Source organism: Balaenoptera borealis (genome assembly GCF_965194805.1).
Source record: "Balaenoptera borealis genome assembly, chromosome: 9".
In the NCBI taxonomy this organism is placed as follows: Eukaryota; Metazoa; Chordata; class Mammalia; order Artiodactyla; family Balaenopteridae; genus Balaenoptera; species Balaenoptera borealis.
Genome location: NC_138873.1, coordinates 31,246,164 through 31,266,009, shown reverse-complemented (window position 1 = coordinate 31,266,009; position 19,846 = coordinate 31,246,164). Strand labels below are relative to the sequence as shown.

General features: G+C 40.6%; 1 protein-coding gene across 1 annotated transcript in view; it reads left to right on the top strand.

Annotated features, from left to right (window-relative positions):
• Positions 1 to 3,987: 3,987 nt before the first annotated feature.
• ENPP1 (ectonucleotide pyrophosphatase/phosphodiesterase 1) overlaps positions 3,988 to 19,846 on the top strand; it is a 72,044-nt gene continuing 56,185 nt past the window's right edge. Inside the window, exon 1 of the mRNA XM_082406365.1 lies at positions 3,988 to 4,242. Within this exon, the coding sequence (XP_082262491.1) occupies positions 4,003 to 4,242 (240 nt within the window). The 5' untranslated portion in view covers positions 3,988 to 4,002. The remainder of the gene's footprint in view (positions 4,243 to 19,846) is intronic.

The window sequence follows — 19,846 nt, the reverse complement described above, 5'->3', positions numbered from 1 at the left end:
ATTCTCAGAAAAATAATCAGAATCCAGAGTAGCTATAACATATTACCTACAAGTCCAGTTTTCAACCAAAAATTATAGTACTTGCAAGGAAGCAAGAAAGTTTGACTCAGATTCATGAAAAAAAATCAGTGTGTGTGTGTATGTGTGTGTGTGTCTGTATGAATACTCTGTTTTCTTAATTTCTTTAAAAAAACCTAAGGTTTAGAACAATGATCATAATACTGCATCAATGGCTTTATAACGTATAGATTAATACATATGATAATAATGGCAGAAATGAGGAATCAGAAAATGGAGATCTATTACAGAAAACAATGTTATATTTTACCAGAATGAAGTCAGTATTAATCTGAAGTAGATGGTAAATTAAAGATGCATATTATAACCTCTAGAGCAACTACTAAGAAAATAACTCTTTAGAAAAGGTAAAATTCAACAGAGGAATTAACATGGTATAATAAAACATATTTGAAATACAATTTTAAAGAAGTAAAGGAGAAACAGAAGGACAAAAAAAAAAAGACACAAGGCATAGAGAAAACAAATAGCAAAATGGCAGGCATGAATTCAGATTATCTGGCAACCCCAGGTTTTGCTTGACATGAGGTATAAAAGAGACAATGGGGGGTGGCAGAGGCCGTGGACCACCAAAAAGTGAAGACTGGACAGCAGTTCCCTTTAGATGGGGTCTGCATTTGCCATTTTTCCACAGTTTCTATGACTCAGTTGCATTCACTTTCTGCAGTCACTTCACTGATTTTGTTACCTGACAATGAGGTGTTTTTTTCTCCATCACAGAGGGGTCAGTATCCCTTCCTGATCCCATGGGCTCTCCCTTTGCAGATGCATATATCCAATGGGAGCTCTCAAACCTTCCCAGAAATTATATTTAAATCATTTATAGTTATTATATTTAAATATTTAAATTGTGCATAATTTATGTAAAAATTTGGGTGATTTAATATGGAAAGGATCTAGTTAAATTTTTATGTAAAGTTGGGAAAATTCAAAACATTTTGTTGACATTTAGAGATACTAGTGTAATTTTATGGTATTATTTATAACACCCATTTATAAATGAGGCAACCAAGGCTCAGAGAGTTCTTGTACTCTGTACAAGGTCACATTGCAATCCAAGCTTCTTCCAGGGGGAGTATTTTTGCACTTACAAAAAAGAAAGAGAAATCAGGATGTCAGGCAAAGTCTTAAAAATAAATTAATGCCATGGAAAAAAAATTTTTTTTCTAGATCTCATAAAGATGAAAGAAACTTGTTTTTTCATTTTAGACTGGGCTAGATGTCTTCCAAGTTTCACTGGAGAATTGGAGGGACTTCAGCTGGAGAAGCTCTGGAGCAGGTGCTAAAATAATTATAGTATATTTCATTTTCTAGAAGCTGAGAAGAGTTGTTTCTCAATTTTGAGAAGTCATAGTTCAAACATAGATAACAAGTTGGTTGTGTTTGCTGTTTTGGCCTTACTCATATCCAAAGTTTCAGGCACCAAGGGGGAAGTGTTTACATATTTTTGTACAGTACAACTTAAGGAATCATAAAATCTTACACCCTCATCTTTTCTGCTGTACTAGATTAGAGTCCTCAATCATTAGAGGCAGAATGGTTTAGGACTAAGGATGACACGTTCATTGTTCACCTTTACACTAACCGGAGTTTTGTTGCAGTTTCTGTCTCTTGACCTTATTGTACTTTGGAGTGTGAAGCTGTCCCTCAGATCATTTTGAATATAAACAAGATGGAGACAAGACTTGTCTATAGCTCAGCGTATGGCTAAACAACATGAGTGGCCTACTTGATCCACTTTTATTCTAATTTTAGGGTTTCAACTGGATTTTTATAGTTACCCATAAAAGTCCCAGCTGGCACAGGCAAGGCCTGAGCATAAGGCAGAGGCCACATCCTGGTGGCCTGAGTGCCAGGCCCACCCTGCTGATGTGTTACATTTTGTTTGGCCTTGAAAGTATTTAATGAAATTGTTTTTCTGAATTTTGTAGACAAACTTTTGCAATCTGGAGAATTCACACAAACATCTAAATTTCCTGTTTCTCTTGAAAACTCTGACTATCTGGCCACAATGGGCACACAGTCCTTCTGAGTTAGTGCCATAGCCTTTAACAGGGCACACACTCACCTACAGGGGGCTGCCTCACTCTTTTATGGTTCCTGTTGGTCCCTGGATGTTTGCGTTTGTGACCCTGCAGTCCTCTCCAGCAGTGCGTGGAGTCTTTAAAATGATTTGTTGACTTGGGATGCAGACAAAACACTTATTTCGTTTGTTTTCTCAAGTTCAAAGCCACTTTGGAATGACTCTGTTGAGTTGCTTTTGATACTCATTTGACCAGTCTCCGTAAATCTTTGTCCTTGACTCTGATTTTTGGAAACAGTCAGAGGAAAATTTAGAGCCATGTTTGGGGTAAAAAAATGTGTGACTATGTAATAGTGAAAACCTGTTTCTCTTGGGTGGTTTGGTTTGAAAGCTGACTCAAAGGTAATTAAAAAAAAAAAAAAAAGAGCTCAATAGTGCTTTGAGGGATGGCCTTTACTTCTTCCAGATGTCAGGTACCCTTTCCACTAAGCTCTCGTAATATCCTATGTGTGATTCTATTATGCATATATAATTTGGGTTTTAGTTTTTTGTTTACTGCCTTCACCCTGTTTGATCAGACTGAGAGCCACTTGGGAAAGATATACTTCTGTGCATCTTTGATATTATTGGAGACCACCGACATTGTTGGAAGCCAAGAGATTGAACTGAAGGATTCATTATTGAATGAATGAATGAATCAATCAATATAAATGGAAAGCATCGCAAGTTAACTATTTTAAAGGGGACAACACACATCTTATATCTGTTAAGCATCCATTCTCATTTTAAAAAATATTTGTATATATTCCTGAAATCAAAATGAATTGAAAATTAATTGATATTGGATGGTATAAATTTCCTTGGTCACTAACGTCAGTTCCGGGTATGGAAAGTCGTTGTTTTCCTCTTGACAACCGAGACTCACGTCACTACACACTTGTGGTTTTTCTAATTGATGAGCAAGGAAATGTAAAAGTTGTAGAATCAAAGGTGAAGCAAAACCCACCAAGAATTATAGCCTACTGTTCGTGTCCTAGTTCAAAAACAAAGTATCAAAGTATTCCAGCCTGTTAAAATTTTTGACGTTGCTAACAAGTATCGGCAGCAACCTCAGGAGAGCGCAGCGCGGACACTTTGAAGCTTTCGATGTATAAAGTCTAAAAGAACTAATAAACAAATAAAGCAAGAGCAGCCCTCACCCCCAGCACAGAAACCACAGAAAACCATAGAAAATTAAATCTCTTTTATGTGTGCATTTGTAAATTCAGGTATTTTAAGGTTGGATAGTCCTGAGTAGCGTAGGTAGTGGATAGCAGGGCTTTGAGGGAATTCTTGTCTGTTTCTACGTAGGAGACAAAGGTCGCTTCCCCCAACGCTTGACCCCATAGCCTCTCTGCTTGTCCATCCAGAAACACACAGGTCTGTCCTGACTGCATTCTCCCGCCTTTGAGAAGCCGCACTGGCCCGGCGGCCGCATCCTCCCTCTCCTACGCTCTATTTTGGGGCCCCATGATCTCATGCCCTCTGCAGACCACGCTCTGCAATTCCAGTCCAGCCCGCGCCCCGAGGCCACGCAGGGCGATTCCTGCAAGTGTTCTGCTGGTGGCCGGGGCTCGAGGCGGGGAAGGCTGGGGGGGCGGCGGGGGGGAGTTAAAGAAGCGCCCACGTAAAGGACCCAAAATAACCCACACGCAGAGCGCCCGCCATCAGACAGGAAGCCAAATAATCCAGGGCGTTGAGTTGCTTTCCCCTCATTCGTAGCGCCGGACTTCGGGCGCCGAGCCAAGGGTCTGGCGGCAAGGGGCGGGCGCGGCGGGCGGGCGGGACGGGGCGGGGCCGGGCCCGCGCGGAGCCTATTAAAGGCGCGGCGGGGGGGTGGGAGCCGAGCGTCTAGGGCCACGATGGAGCGCGACGGCTGCATGGGGGGTGGGAGCCGCGGCGGCGAGGGCGGGCGCGGCCCCCGGGAGGGCCCGGCGGGGAACGGCCGAGAGCCGGGCCGCGGCTCTGCCGCCGAGGCGCCCGGGGAGCCGCAGGCGGCCTCGTCCCTGCTGGCCCCCATGGACCTGGGGGAGGAGCCGCTGGAGAAGGCGGCGCGCGCCCGCACGGCCAAGGACCCCAACACCTATAAAGTGCTCTCGCTGGTAGGTCCCGGCCGGCCCGGCGCGCGGGAGGGCGGGGAGGGCGGCACCCGCTCCTGCGCTCCGAGCGCGCGCCGTCAGCACCCGGGGCCCGGAGAGAGACAGCTTTTGTGCCGCTCCTCTTCGCCTTCTCGCTCTCCTCTGCGGGCTTTTATCAGTGCTCCTCACCGCCGAGCCTTCTCTTCCCCCCGGGGGAATAGTTCACTCTCACTTGTATTACTGATTCTCAGAAGGGCCTGTTTATGAAACCAGGCTGTTAAAAATCGAGATCTTTAGAAATCCCACCTCTTCCCGCCCCGCCCCGCAAGAGAGCACAAGCTTTTTCGTGGGGAAAAATGACCAGCCCGAAAATTGTTGGTCTTAGGAAGGACCGACAAGGTGTTTTTTCTGCTTTTTTTTTTAATTTTATTTTTTAATTTAAAGTTTTACCTCTTTTGGGGGAATCTGGGTGCAGTATTGATGACTTTCCTTGCATTAACCGATTCCACGTGAGAAGATTTAACAGAGCTCTTTAAGTTGTATCAGGAACTCTAGAAAATACTTTTTCTCTTGGCTCTGTTTAGGAATTTCCATGCAGCTGTTCAGAAATTCCGTCAATATTCATGTTATGTGAATGTGAAGAAAAGTTAATGATTCTTTGTCTACTCTTTCAATCATAGGTTACACGGTTTTGGTTGCTAACAGAAGTACTCACTCTCCCTCTGCTATTTTGTCGTGACAGTTGCAGGATCCACAGTCAATTTTATGAAATGTGGGGTGGCTTTTCATTCTACATGTATGGTAGGAAGTGCTGGGCTGAGAGTCAGAAGCCTGGGTTCTTGCTTTCATGGCCGTTATTAATTGCTGGGGCCTCCTGTAACTCTCCCCAAACCTCAATTTCTTCTATGTTAAAATGAGGACAACATCACTTCTATGTGCATCAGATAAGATTATTGTGAGGGTCACTGTGCAACACTGTATGTGGGGGAGTAAATTTGAAAACTACAAGGAGATATAATCATTTTATTGTATTATATGGAAGTGACAGTTCTATGTTTAGTGTACCTTAAAGCATATAATCACTTACATATTATGATTAAACAATGAGGTGTAGAGGATATCTTTTCTGATTTTTGAAATCTTTCCTTTCATAAGCATTTCCATTTTCACTATGTCTTGGGTATCGTGGAGATGATACAGTGCTCTGAGGAACCAACATTCCTAGACTAAAGAGATGGTGTCATATAATTAGTACTTAAAAATAAGCCTAAGATTCAAAGGGTAAGTGTCCCAAAACACATACTGTTTGTATCTCAAGATACATTTCTGCATCATATATCACTGTTTAAGAACACCTGACATTGATGAGAACTTAGTTTTAGTCTTTTGAGTCACCTTTTTTGTTTTTGTCAATGGAAGACCTTAGCTTTTGCAACACTATCACTTAACTTAGTATCAGTACTTTTCAGTATTTGGCAGGCATTCAATAATTGTACGTCGAATCTGTATGTAACTCCCGTGTGAAATCACTTCTACATGCCAATCTACAGTCTTGAAAGTTTGGTAAATTGTCAGTTGCTAAATTCCATTTTAAAATCTTTCCTATTCATTTACTTATAAATCCACAATAGGTATCAGCAGAGATCTGCCTTTGCAACATGCATTTCAGTCTTTGACACCTGCAGTCATCTGGTCCAAAAGCATTTCTTTATGCTCTGATGATGCAACTCTGGGCTTTGACGTGGAAGTGTCTTTAGTACTTTTACAAGTAGGACAATCATGAATATTTTTTATGCCATTAGGAGGAGTCTCTTGCTGTAACACACGTTGAACTGGACAGAATTCTTACTTCATGACTTTTGATGAAATACAGTGGACCATTAATGTACACCAAAACTCACTGCTGTGTTTTTGAAACTCTTAATTAATGGTTTCAGGTGAAAGTGAAACCTCTTACCCATTCTTCTTTCCCTTCCCTACTTCAATACCCTTCTTCCCTCTAGACTTTCCCAAATGATGCACTGCTAAAGGGAAAAGTCTCCAAGAGGAGCTTGACAGTTGTCATCAAAGAGCTCTGGGACATGTCTTCCAGAGAGAAGCTGCAATTATGGGATTCCTTTTTCAGGTGAAACATCAGCACGCTTTTCATAAACCTGAAGAAATGGGTTGACTAGTTGCATCTGGGATTGGGATTACAAGAGCCCAACCACTGAGGTGGTCCTCAGCCACACGGTTGTTATCTAGTAGGATAAACACAAGAATTGCCTTCTGGAGAGCTAAGCAGTGGTGACTGTTGCATTTTTCTGAAAGTGTTTCAGATAAACTTAAATGCCGGAGGTATGTGAGAGTAGATGCAGAAGGGACGATCCCGCCCTACCTGGGCTTCTCCCCATTTGATCCCTAGGAAGACCACAGGCTCTGCTCTGGAGGCTTTGGCCCTGGGCTCTGGAAGTACTCATGCCTAGGCACTGAGCCAGACTGTGGAAAACCCCAGAAGGGCAAATAAGTACATGCTTCAGTAGATATGTTAGATCTGGATGCCTTTACTGGTTCCAAGTTAAGTTTTGAACTGAAATGTCAGCTTCCACTGAGGTTGGCCACGGACATTTATTTGAAATAACTTTCCTGTTCCCTGGCAGGTATTTTCAACCACGTTGCAGTACACTTCTCCACTGTACAGTAAGCTCTTACACGGCATAATTTTGTGTTTGTGACCTTCTGCTGTCCTTATGAATACATATACCTGTGTGTGTGTTCATAAGGGGCCTTGTGTGTGGGTGGCTGTGAGTGAAGACAACTTTCACCTTTTGATGAAAGAGTTCTTTGTAAGTGGCAGAAGTTGCCCTTGTTTATCAGACATTTGAGTGTGAAAGTTATGAATTCTGTTAGCTTTTCTCTCCCTCTTGCATCATATCATCTTATTTCTAGAATACAGCGTGGAGAATATTCAAGATAGTCCTCTGCTCTTAATCTGACTCAGAATTGACATTGCTTTTTGGTTTGTAAAATTTTATATCTGTCCAGCTATAGTGGAGCATTTTATTTCAAAAATGACCAGAACATCTTAGGGGCCAGAGACATCTCCTGTTTTCCCCTTATGGTGTTTGTTGCACGTGTTCTAATAACATGTACCCAAGGTCTCTAGGAACCCAGCAACACTGTTGTGTTTACTTCTGGGCCTAAGATGGTACCTCACACTCAGTGTCAGCTTTTGGTCGAACGAATGAAGTGCACTTTTACTTAGACTGAGTAACACTTTGACTTGGAAAAGGGAAAGATGGGAAGACTAAATACACAACCACATACCCATATGGCCAGCTGAAAGTCAGGAATCCAAATATAGGTGCATTAATAGAGATGACATTGGGTATCAATTCAGGGATAAGATCAAACTGGAATATCATTTGTTTAGCACATAGGGAGATGGAAGAGGCAGTGAATGAGTGATAAAAGTTCCCAACTAAGGCCAGCATACCGAAGAGGCCAGCAGGGCCTCCATGATAACTTGAATTCAGAATCAAGATCTAGCTACTGGGCACGCCCTCAGAAAGAAACAAGGCAGGTGCAGCCGTTTGGCAGGTACAAATAAGGCCATCCTTCAGGTACAAATGGGTCTCCCTGCTTATACCAAGGCATCTTCTGTTTTGGTGACTTTGCTGTCACACCCCAAATTCTTTGGAAGTCTTTGTGGCTCTTGTAGGGAACTGTTTTCTTCAGCATTGCTTTCTGTGACTTCCTTTCTTCTGCTTTGAGTCATATTCTGGTCTTTCTCTCTCTCACCATTTATATTTCAGCTGTTTCTACTTCATGCAGCCTCTTAGGAATACACAGGCACCCTTTCAACCCTTTTTTTTTTCCATTCTATTCCACTTTTTCAGTTACCTCTGGGCACTCAGTTTTGCCGTCTCCTGCCCCGTCATATCTTAATCATGACTGTGAATCATGACTCTCGCTAGAGCCATGTTGAGAGACCTTATGCATTTTGTATAACAAAGATCTGGGGACCATTAACCTTTTTAGAATACTTATAGGAATTTTTTGTCGGCTTCTTATCTTCCTCCAGGCCACTCTTTTTCTCAGATATCAGTATTAAAGGCAAATGAAAATAGTTTTAAATTCAGTTTTGTTTTTGAGTTTGATAAATTCCATTGCAAAATATCTGCATTACTTTTAAGACATAGCAAATGTATTTCATCTATATTATGGACATTTTAGACAAGCCAAAGAACTTAATCATGATTCATAACTTTTTGGGAAGGTAGGTAGGGGGAAAGCCACTTCAAGTTTCAAACAACATAGGAACAAAAACCTTTTGGAATACAACTTGTAATTAGAGATCTGCCTATGGTTAAAATAAACATGCCTCCATCAACCATGAAATATCCCCCAAACAACAAAAATAAACAAGAAACCTTTTAGCAGATGAGCCCAAGGCAGAACATAGATTACTCTTCTAAGTTCTGTGCAACAAAAACTGATATTCAGAGTGCTGACCCAATATGAAAACCCTTTGGCATCAAACAAGAGCTAAGTTTTGTATTTACCAAGGAGAGAAAGTATAATAATATATTTAAAAGGGCTTCTCAAAAGAATGACCAGAATGTTCAGCTAAATATTAACTGGAACATTCTGTTTCCTGAGTATTTTAATTGTATGAGGTTTGATTACAAGAATTAAGATATTATTGATAGTATTTTTCATTTTATCCTCCCACTTTTGGTTTTTAGAATAACGTTTGGTGGAAAAGTAGGCGGTAAAAGTTCAGATGATTATTACATAGCACTTTGCACTTTCAGAAGCATTTTCTCATATATTTTTAATTGATCCTTGGCATATCAGCAACTCTGAAATAGGAAAGTATGGTGACAGTCAATCCTACTTTACAGATAAGGAAACTGAGGCTCGCAGAGGTGTTTCTTAAACATTAGGTTGCATAGGAACCAGCTGGGAACTGTTAAAGACCATAGGTTCCAGGGCTCCAATCCCAGAGACTGTGATTTAGAAGATCTGAAATTATTATGGACTGAAGGTTTGTGTCCCTCCCAAATTCATATGTTGAAGTCCCAACCCACCAATGTGATGATATATGGAAGTGGGGCCTTTCAGAGGTAATTAGATTTAGATGAGGTCATGAGGATGGAACTCTCATGATGGGATTTGTGGCCTTATAAAAAGGGGAAGAGAGAGAGGAGATCTGAGCACACGCACCCACCCATAGAGGAAAGACCATGTGAAGACATAGTGAGAAGGCAACCATCTGCCAGCCAGGGAAAGAGCCCTCACCTGATGAAGCAAATTGGTCAATTGCTTCATCTTGGACTTCTGAGCCTCTAGAACTGTGAGAAATAAATTTCTGTTATTTAAGCCACCCAGTCTATGGCGTTTTGTTATAGCAACTTGAGCAGACTAAGATAGGAATGGATCTAAAGAATCTGTATTTTTTAAACAAGTACCTCAAGTTGTTCAGATGTAGTTGGTTCAGTTATTCCACTTCTAGAAACAGTGGGTTAAATTTATAGACATAAGTCACATCACGTGTAAGTAGTGGACTATGATAACTGAAAGGACTTTTCTTTCTTTTTTTAAAATTAATTAATTAATTAATTTATTTTTGGCTGTGTTGGGTCTTCGTTTCTGTGCGACGGCTTTCTCTAGTTGTGGCGAGCGGGGGCCACTCTTCATCGCGGTGCGTGGGCCTCTCTTGTTGCGGAGCACAGGCTCCAGATGCGCAGGCTCAGTAGTTGTGGCTCACGGGCCCAGTTGCTCCGCGGCATGTGGGATCCTCCCAGACCAGGGCTCGAACCCGTGTCCCCTGCATTGGCAGGCAGATTCTCAACCACTGCGCCACCAGGGAAGCCCAACTGAAAGGACTTTTAACTACAGATTTTTATTCTGGACTAATGGCGAAACCCCCCACCCCCACCCCCATTTATTTCCCTTTTATCAGTGTGAAGTCAATAATCATGTTATTGTGAGCTTCCAATGTATACAGATTTGGGGGAAAGTGACTTTCTTCTTAATCTGAGTTTCCTTCTTAATATATCTTTAGATGTACTACAACAGGAAAATAGAGTCATGATAGTCGTTTTGGAGTGAGTGAATTTTCGCACGCATATCTCATTTGTGGGTCAATCATTTTCTCACCATACCTTAGGACTTTACACATATTTGGGTGGCAAATATCCTATCACTGATGTGGTTTGAGACCCTTAAAGATCACTCTATCTTGGTTTTCAGGGAATAGTCCTGAGAAAGTATTGGGCTGGCCAAAAAGTTCGTTTGGTTAATGAATCTGTTGTTCAATAAAGTTCTTGGTGAAAATGAAAAATGTCTTTTATGTTTACTTAAAACCGAAGGAACTTTTTGGCCAGCCCAATAGTTTATTCCTAGAGCTGATTTCTTTCCCTTGATAAGTTTTTTGGCATTAGCAAGCATCTGGAGCCTTTGGTCTCTGATGGAGAGAGAGAACTGAAAAACTCAACAGTTTTTTTATGATGCTATTATACAATAAAATAAATTTAGCTATTATTATGTGATTTTTTTTTTCCAAATAGAGTTTCATATTACTCCAGAGTACCTGTAAGTGATTTTGGATAAATATGTTTAGAAGCAAAAGGTAAGACAGGTAGAACAAAGCTTCAGCCAGAGTATTTCAAGCAACAGTTCTAAAAGTGTGGTCTGTAAATCCCTGAGGGGTCCCTAAGAGCCTTTCAAGGGGACTGTGAAGTCTAAACCATTTGAACATTAATAGACATTTTTCACCCTTCTCACTGTGCTGCCGTTTACACTGCCGGAAAACTGCTTGCCCCTCAGCAGGAATCAGGGCAGTGGCACCAACTGTACAAGTCCTCATGCATCTGCAGTTAAAACCAAAAAAGCCAGTTTCACTTAATGAAGCAGTAAAAATGTCCTCAATGAAGCAGATTTTATTAAATTTGAACCTAAATTACCTTCCTTTTTAATATTCTGTGCGACAACATTGGAGTCTGCCTTTAGCACGTCTGCTGCAGCCTGAAGTACTGTTGTTTTCTGGAGGGAAAGCAGTTGAGCTGCTGTTTGAGTTGTGAGCTGAACTAGCTGCCTTTTTCATGGAACACCATTTTTATTGGAAAGAGCAGCTGACAAACCAGTGATTCAGACTTGGGTATTTGGCACATACTTTCGCAAAAATGAAAAGCGTTAGCTTGTCACTTCCAGGAAAACAAAATGAGATACGTGCTGCCTGTCATAAAACTCGATCTTTTAGGTAAAAATTGAAATTTTGGAGAACTTGTTTCTGCCGCTGTAAGCTCGACAGCGTCCCAATCCTTAAAGATTTTTCTGATGAAATAGATGAGATAGTAAGGAATGTGATTTTTTTCATCTGGTACAATGACATGTGTCAACATTTGAAAGAAATACGTAGCTCAGTGAACCAATATTTTCCAAAGGACCAATGGATGATTTACAAAATTATGCATGGGTGTAAGTTCCAATCAAACTGCAAGATAGACTAATGAATTTTAATATAATGGTATGAAAAGTTCATTAATATTGTTTCAAGTTTCATGTTGCATTTCACCTTTAAGAAATTATAACTAAGAATTTTAGTCTAGTTTTAAATAAGAATGTACACAATTATCTGAAAAGGCTTCTTAGGGTCCTCAGTAATTTTTAAGAGTATAAAGGGATTCTGAAACCAACAGTTTTGAGAATATCTGCTTTAAGGAAAGGTGTGTTCATTCAATACTATTTTTAGTACTGGGAAGAGAGGGAAAGGAAATTAAGGCATATAAAAAGAATCAGCTATTTACAACAGTTGTTGTGTCTTATTTAGGTAAGGTCCTTTATGAATTTCAAAATACTTTTACATCTACCACCTGGTTTGGTCCAAACCACAGCTCTGCCATTATCTCCATGTTAGAGATGAAAAAATCATGCTCAGAGAAATTAAGGGGGCTTTCCAAGATCACAAAACTAGTATAATAATTCTCTTAATCTCATTGCTGTAGCTTATTGAGAAATGAAGTCAGACAGAATTGGATTTAAATCCTGGTACTGTTATTAGCTGTTTTTGAAGGTAGGCAAATAACTTAAATTTCCTGAATATCAGCTTCTACAACCATAAGATAAGCTTGATAAAACCCTGTTAGGTGTTGTTAGGAGAATTAAATTAGATAAAGTATACAAAGTGGCACATAGTGTGCCCTGAATAAGTGGTCATTTTTCTTGTTATTTTTGATAAGCTTCAGTGTTACTGAATTTAAAAATTTTTCCTTATTCAGAAGACACTTTACATCTTTGCTACCCAAAGTGTGGTCTGTAGACTAGCATATCAGCATCATCTCCTTGGAACTTTTACAGAATGCAGACTCTTGGGCCCCACCCCAGACCTACCATACCAGAATCTATATTTTCACAATCCCCAGGGATCTGTCTGCACACTGAACTTTGAGGAACAGCACTCCATAGGGCTATGACGAGGCACAGAAGGCGCCCCAACCTGGATTTCTTTAGCTGGGGGTTCCAATCAGCCCTTCTCCTGCCATTGACTTCATACATGTTGCTATGATTTAAAAAAAAATTACTGAATGTTCCTTAATGACCTCAACTGTGTTAGCGTTGGGTGGAAGTGGTGCTGCTGCTGGTTGCATTTGCCCCTTTCCTTCCTTGAAAGTAAGAGGCACATTGATTAAAGTAGCCCCACCACTTTTGTCGCGTCTACAGGACATTTCATACACAGTCTGTTTCTTTAATTGCCTTTCCTTACCCTGCCTTGGCTTGTCCTTTAATTGCTCTTTATTGCTGTCCGCTGTGCCAGTCTTCTGCCTTTGCTGTGATCTGATAACACTCCAATGTTCTTTCCAATTCAACCATCCATCTATCAGAATATCAAGTAGATTTCACTTTACATTGCTCCATCAATAGAACTCTTCAATTCAAAGTTTCCACTTCAGTACATTCTCAACAATCTACAATATACTTGACATAATACCAAAACAAAGGAGTCTTAGACCAGGGCTTTTTCAGGTGGTGTTGAGGGATTGAGTCAGCTTTGATGTCTTTGGCACAGAGTTTACTCCATGATACTTCATCGTCCAAACGCATTGGCTTCCTATAAAGTGCCACCCAGCACCATTTAGATTAGAAACTTCCAGACCAGGAGAAATAGGTGAATGAAGTATATTCAGGTGGGAAGGGTGTGGGTTAGGAGCACTGTGAATAGACTGTTGATCTTATCTCTTTTTGGATTAACCAGAGAAATAGTACAAAACAACTCTGCTTGTACAGTATTTAAATACCTTACTGATCAGCTCACAGGAAGTGAATGTGAAGAATGTTGACATAGGAAAGTATTTTTTTGCCTTTGTCATTTCTTGGAAACTTTCAAAGAAAAAGAGTACATTGATTTTTCTGGGAAGCTTCAAAGATCTTGAGAGACGGGTCATGTGAAGGGTCCTAAACCTGGATTCACAAGAATTATTTGCTGTGTGACCTTTGAGCAGTTGTTTCACTTTCTGTGACCATAATATGAGGGTTTTGGATTAGGTGGGTTTCTTCTAGGTTTTAAATCTTTGTATAGAGAGCTTATAATATTTTCCCCTTGTTATAAAGATACTACGTATTGCAAAAATTTCAGAAAGTATAAAAAAGTATAAAGGAGAAAATAAAGATTGTGTACTTGTTATTATCTGTTATTAATATTTTGGTTTTTTCCCTCAGGACTTTTCTATGTGTATCACTTCTTTTTTTTTTTTTAACAAAAATGGGATCATGCTGCATATACTGTTCTATTTTCTTTTTTAACTTATATTTCCATTATGAAATTTTCCCATTGCTAGATGGCTATTTTTTTTTCTAATTTTTTATTTTTGGCTGTGTCGGATCTTAGTTGTGGCACGCAGGATCTTCGTTGATGCACGTGGGATCTTTCATTGCAGCGTGCGTGCTCTTCCTTGGGGTGCGCAGGCTTCTCTCTAGTTGTGGCGTGCAGGTTTTCTCTTCTCTATTTGTGGCGCATGGCTCCAGGGTGCGTGAGCTCTGTAGTTTGCGGCACGCAGGTTCTCTAGTTGAGACACACGGGCTCAGTATTTGTGGCACTCGAGCTTAGTTGCCCTGCGGCATGGGAGATCTTAGTTCCCCGACCAGGGATTGAACCCGCGTCCCCTGCATTGGAAGGCGGATTCTTTACCACTGGACCACCAGGGAAGTCCTGCTAGACAGCTTTTTAATGTACCTTTCATGAATGGGATTTTGAGACTTTTATCAACTTTAGTTCATTGGGTAATCTTTGAAAGCATCTCTACTCATACCTCAGACATAATCATTCCCCAAGAATTTAAATATTTTTTAGGACACAGTTTTTGTTTTATTCATCCCTCAACTCCATCTCCATTGCCTATGTCTCTTCTTATGGTTCGATTATTAGTTTTCCGAAAATAATTACTTCCTTGCACTTTGTTTCCACTCAGAATTTCTCAGAGACTGCCACAACACATGTGGGAAATTGTGTACTCCTAAATGCACTCTTCTTTTCAGCCTTATTTCTCATTACTCAAGTAACAGTGTTACCACTTGAGGGCTTAACACTTAACAGCTTCATCCATTCATAGCAGTCCTGCAGGCCTGGGACATAGATGTGTAGCCATTTATTAGTCCATATTTGTCAAGGACTCAGAGCAGACCCATCCCATAGTAAGTGCTGTGTGTTTGTTGAATTCCCATATGCCTCTGTTGAGTTTACTCTATGTCAGACCCTATGTTAAGCCCTTTATCTGCTTAATTGGCACAGCTGTGTGAGGCAGGAGGGAGCAAACGTGTTGGCTGGTGAGTGAGTCTGGTATGGAACCCACACCTCAGGGGGACTCTATGTCCCATATTTTATAGGGGACTTGCACATGTTATATGCATAACTTGGATTTAGAAGTTCAAAGGGTTCAGGTTATTTTTCAACTTCTGCTGTGGTGGTACTTTGCCAATTTAGAGGGTCAGAAAGGGTCTCAAGATGCCTATCTCACAACAAAAGTTCCAGCTGTGTTGAAACACGCCTTCCATTACAGCTCAGATTTTTACTGTTCGCCAGATACACTTTACAGGGACCATTTCTTTTCTCTACCCCAGAAGTGCTCTTTCACCTCCTTTTTTCTCACCCAACACCAGGTACCCCCTGGGATCCAACTGAATTTATCCTCCCAAAGGAAACGCTCCTTTACTGCTCTTTGGCTTGTATCCCCTGTCCCTGGATCACTTAACCGCAGTTGCCACTTAATCATATAAAGGCCGTAGAGCTTAGTGGTTAAGGGCCAGACTGCTGGAGTTGAATCCTGTCTCTGCCCATAACTGTTGTGTGTCCTTGGGCAAGTCCCTTAACTTCTCTATGCCTCAGTCTCCTCACCTATAAAATGGAGATAATAATAGTAGCTACCTCACAGGTTTGTTTTGAGGGTTATATGAATTAATCTATATAAACTAATTAGAAAAGTGCCTGAAAGATAGTAGAGGCTAGATTAGGGGTTATTGTTATGATTATGGTTATGGTTAGTAACTTTTTCAACAAATATTTAGAGTTCCTATTGTGTGGGCAGTAATGGTTAAGAGGCTGGGGGCTAAATGGTGGTGAGGGGAGAGGAAAGACTTACTCCTTGTTCTCATGATCCATCCCCACAGGACTGGATGTTTATCAAAAAATCCTGCAAGAGTGTCTCTCACTGCAGCTGTGATTGGTGCTGCCTAGAAATTATATGCAGGGCTGTGAGAGAGAGTAGTGAGGGGGAGTTGGCTTAGTCAGAGAGGTCTAAGAAGGTGTCCAGGAGGAAGTGACAGGCGAGCAGAAGAGGATTCTGAGGGGAGACAACAGCACATACAAAGGGCCTGGGGTAGCAGGGAGCATGGTGTGACCCAGAATTGGGAGATGACCAGGTAGCTGGTAGGCAGAGAGATGTGTGATGGGTGATGAGGCAGGAAAGGTAGTCAGGGGCCAGGGCCAGGCAGGGCCTTGCAGACCATCTTAGGGTTTTTGGGTTTTGTTTTAAGAGCAACTGAAACTCACTGACATACTTTTCTGTTTGCTTGGTTTTGTTTCCACTTTTGTTCATAGTGACAAAGTCTCATTTACATTTTGGAAAGGTCATTTTAGCTTTAACGGCAAGAACAAATTAAAGAGAGCATGTTGGGTGTAGAAAGAGCACCGTCTTATTTTTTTACTTGGCTATTTCATAACTACTTTCTCTTTTCTACTAGATTTTTAAGTTTCACATGTGACTATGCAAATTAAAATTTGCATGAATTAAAGTTAAAAAGCATAAAAAGGAATTCAGTTCCTCATCATGCTGGCCACTTTTTAAGTGCTCAGCAGTGATGTGCTGGCACCACCCTGTAGGGCAGCACAGACAGAGGGAACATTTTATCATCTTAAAAACTTGAATTGAATCATGCCAAAGATGGTGATATCATAGGGTTTTTTACTTTTATGTTTTTTTCCAGCAAGTAATAATGAAAATGTGCATAAAACAAATGTTGTTTGTTGAAGAAACATTTGATAGAAGAAAAGAAGTTGCTTAAGGGAGTTAAGTTGTGAATGTTTTTACAAATAAAATTTTAAGATTCCTTATCCAAATGAACGCATGTAATTTTGTTGACTTAAGCCTAAATATACACATTAAAAGGTGACACATTTCTAAAATTATGGTTCCCTCCTAAATTATAAACCCCTATATCCATTACCCGATTTTAAGTTCTGTCTTTAAGTTGCCACTGTAATTGTGATTGAGTGTAATTGTGATTGAGTACCTAACCACTGGGTCTTTAAAGAAAGTAAATGGTCATTTTAATCTCCCTGTTAATCCCATTCTCTGTCCTCAGGAAGAATACCAAAAATCCTCTGGAAGTTATCTTTTTGTTGTCTATTTCCACTGAGCTCATTTTTCGAGAATAAATGCAAGGTGCTCTAGTCATTATGTTCCAAAAATTATTTCAGAAAAAAACTAGAAATAAATCACATAAACTTAACTGAACGTGATGTTCTTTCTCTTTTTGTGTTTCTTCGTCTCTGACCTACCACCTGCATAGGCAGGAGACCTGCCTAGGCAAGGAAAACAATGTCGTTTAGACAAAGCCCATAGCCCTTTACCTCTTAGTCCGTCTGTTTCATCCTCCGCCTGAGGGTGGCAAGGGCTGTCCTGTACTGTTAATAAACTGGTTTCTTCTCTTTCCTGTCTTATGAGCTAACACAAAACTTAAAACATTTTTTCCTAAAATGACTTAATACTCCTTTTATTTACTGAGTCATGTCTTTCTTGATTGTAGCTTCTAATGAAACAAACTGTTTTTAGGATTATTTTGGCAGTGCTTTTTTTTTCCCCTTGAGATCCAACTGAAGCAAGATCGAATTAAAATATGTTTTGCATCTAGGAGACTGAGAATTAAAAACAAGTAAACTCTCAGAATGAAAAGTTCTTTGCCTATATTTAATTTAGCTTCGTTTATGCCTTGGGCTATATGTATGTGTCTATCTGATGTCTGATCATTTGCTATACGGCCAATTAGAAAAATAAAAGTCCATACCTGGTAATTTAATCAAGAGAATTTAATATAAGAAACCAGTTACAAAGGTGTTGGAAGAGCTGAAAGCCAAACGGGATGGTATGGCAACGTGGCAACCCAGGGAACAGTACCAGAAAGAAGCTTGTACTACCTTGAGGGCAGGAAAGGCGAAGGGAAAAGCTGATGAAACCCAGAGCTGGCAGCCAGGACTTCCCTGTAGGAGCTGGGACCCTGGAGAGATGCAGCCCCTGCCAGGGGTCCTGTCTGAGGCTAGAACAGGGAAGATGTATTCTGACTTCTCCCGTCTTCCCACCCTCCGATCTTCTGTCAGTGTTTCCCATTGGCTTATCCTGCTCTGATGCTGGAGCCAGGGAGCCTGGGTAATATACTGATATTTACTAAGAGGTCATTTCTCTGAGATAGAAGCTCAGGAGAAAGGCAGTGTCAGAGTTTGGGTTTCTCAGGAAACTGACACTGAGATGGAGACTGGCATCCCAGGGGTTTTAACAGGTGTGCCCTCGAGATCAGCTCCTATGGAAGGAAAAGGACTGTGGGGAGGGTGAGGTGAGCTGTGAGGCGGTCTCTCAATGGAGGCCGCCGCCCACTCTGTGAGCTCTTCCTACTAGCGTGGCCATTTAGAGCTGTCCAAGAGGGAGCTGGCTTTCCTGGGCAGGGGTGTGGCATTGGGCAAGTGCTCTCTTCAGCTGAGGCAGGCCCTGCCGGGTGGCACCCCCAGCAGCCAGGGGAGTAATTCCTTCCTTCCCGAAGGCAAATCCACGCAGCTTATCAGTCTCCACCACTGACGGCGGCAGATGTGAAAGCAGCGTCTGCACATTGTTTCTTTTTAAAAATCATATAGCACTGAAATATATAAAGCAGAGGTTCAGCTTTTTCACTTAACAATACCATGTATTGTTTAAATGGGTCCATATCCCAACCTATGGCTCTACCTAAATTTAAAAATATGTATATTTTAAAGAATTTATTGATAAAATAAGAAATGCTTATGAAATAGTATTACATGCAAAAAAGAAACAAAATTATGTATAGAATAATTTCTTGATTAAAAAAATGTATATAGAAAAAATTGTGTACATTTATGTGTGTGTGCATGCATTTTTTTTAAAAATTAAAAGAAAGTAGCCAACGTTTTTAAATAGTGGAAATTTTGTGGTGGAATAATATGGATTCACGCCTATTTCTTTTTTTCCTTCCCTTTTAAAATAAACTTTTTATTTATAGAATGGTTTTAGATTTACTGAAAAGTTTCAAAGCTAGTACAGAGAGTTTCGATATACCACACACCCAGTTTCCCTGTCACTAACATCTTATATTAGTATAGTACATTTGTCACAACTAATGAACCAATGTTGGTACAGCCTTATTAACTAACGTACACACTTTATTCATATTTCCTTAGTTTTTTCCTGATGTCCTTTTAGTTTGTTGTTCTGGTATCCAACCCAGGAATACCATGTTACATTTCGATGTCACGTCTCGTTAGGTTCCTCTTGGCTGAGTTTCTCAGACATTCTCAGACTTTCCTTGTTTTTGATGACCTGGACAGTTTTGAGGAGGACTGGTCATGTATATTTGTGGAATGTCTGATGTTTTCCTCAGGCTGAGATGGGTATCATGTGCTTTTGGGAGACAGACCGCAGAGGTAAAGTGTCATTCTTAACATACCGTATCAAGAGTCTATGCTATTAATATGACTTAATCATCGATGATGTTAACTTTAATTACCTGGCTGAGGTAGTGTTTATCAGGCTTCTCCACCTCGAAGGTATTCTCTTTTGTGCCTTTCCATTCTGTACTCTTTGGCAGGAAGTCACTGTGTTCAGCCCACACTTAAAGAGGAGAGAGTTCTGCTTCACCTTGAGAGTGGGGTATCTACACAGATTGTTTGGAATTCTCCTGTACTGGAGATTTGTCTACTCTTATTAATTTATTCAATCATATATTTATATCAGTATTAACTCATTGATATTTATTTTACACTTTGGATTATAACCTAATAATATGTTGTTCGTATTTTTGCTCAAATTATTCCAGCTTTGGCCATTGGGAGCTGGCTCCTGTGTCCCTTTGACATACCCCCATCATC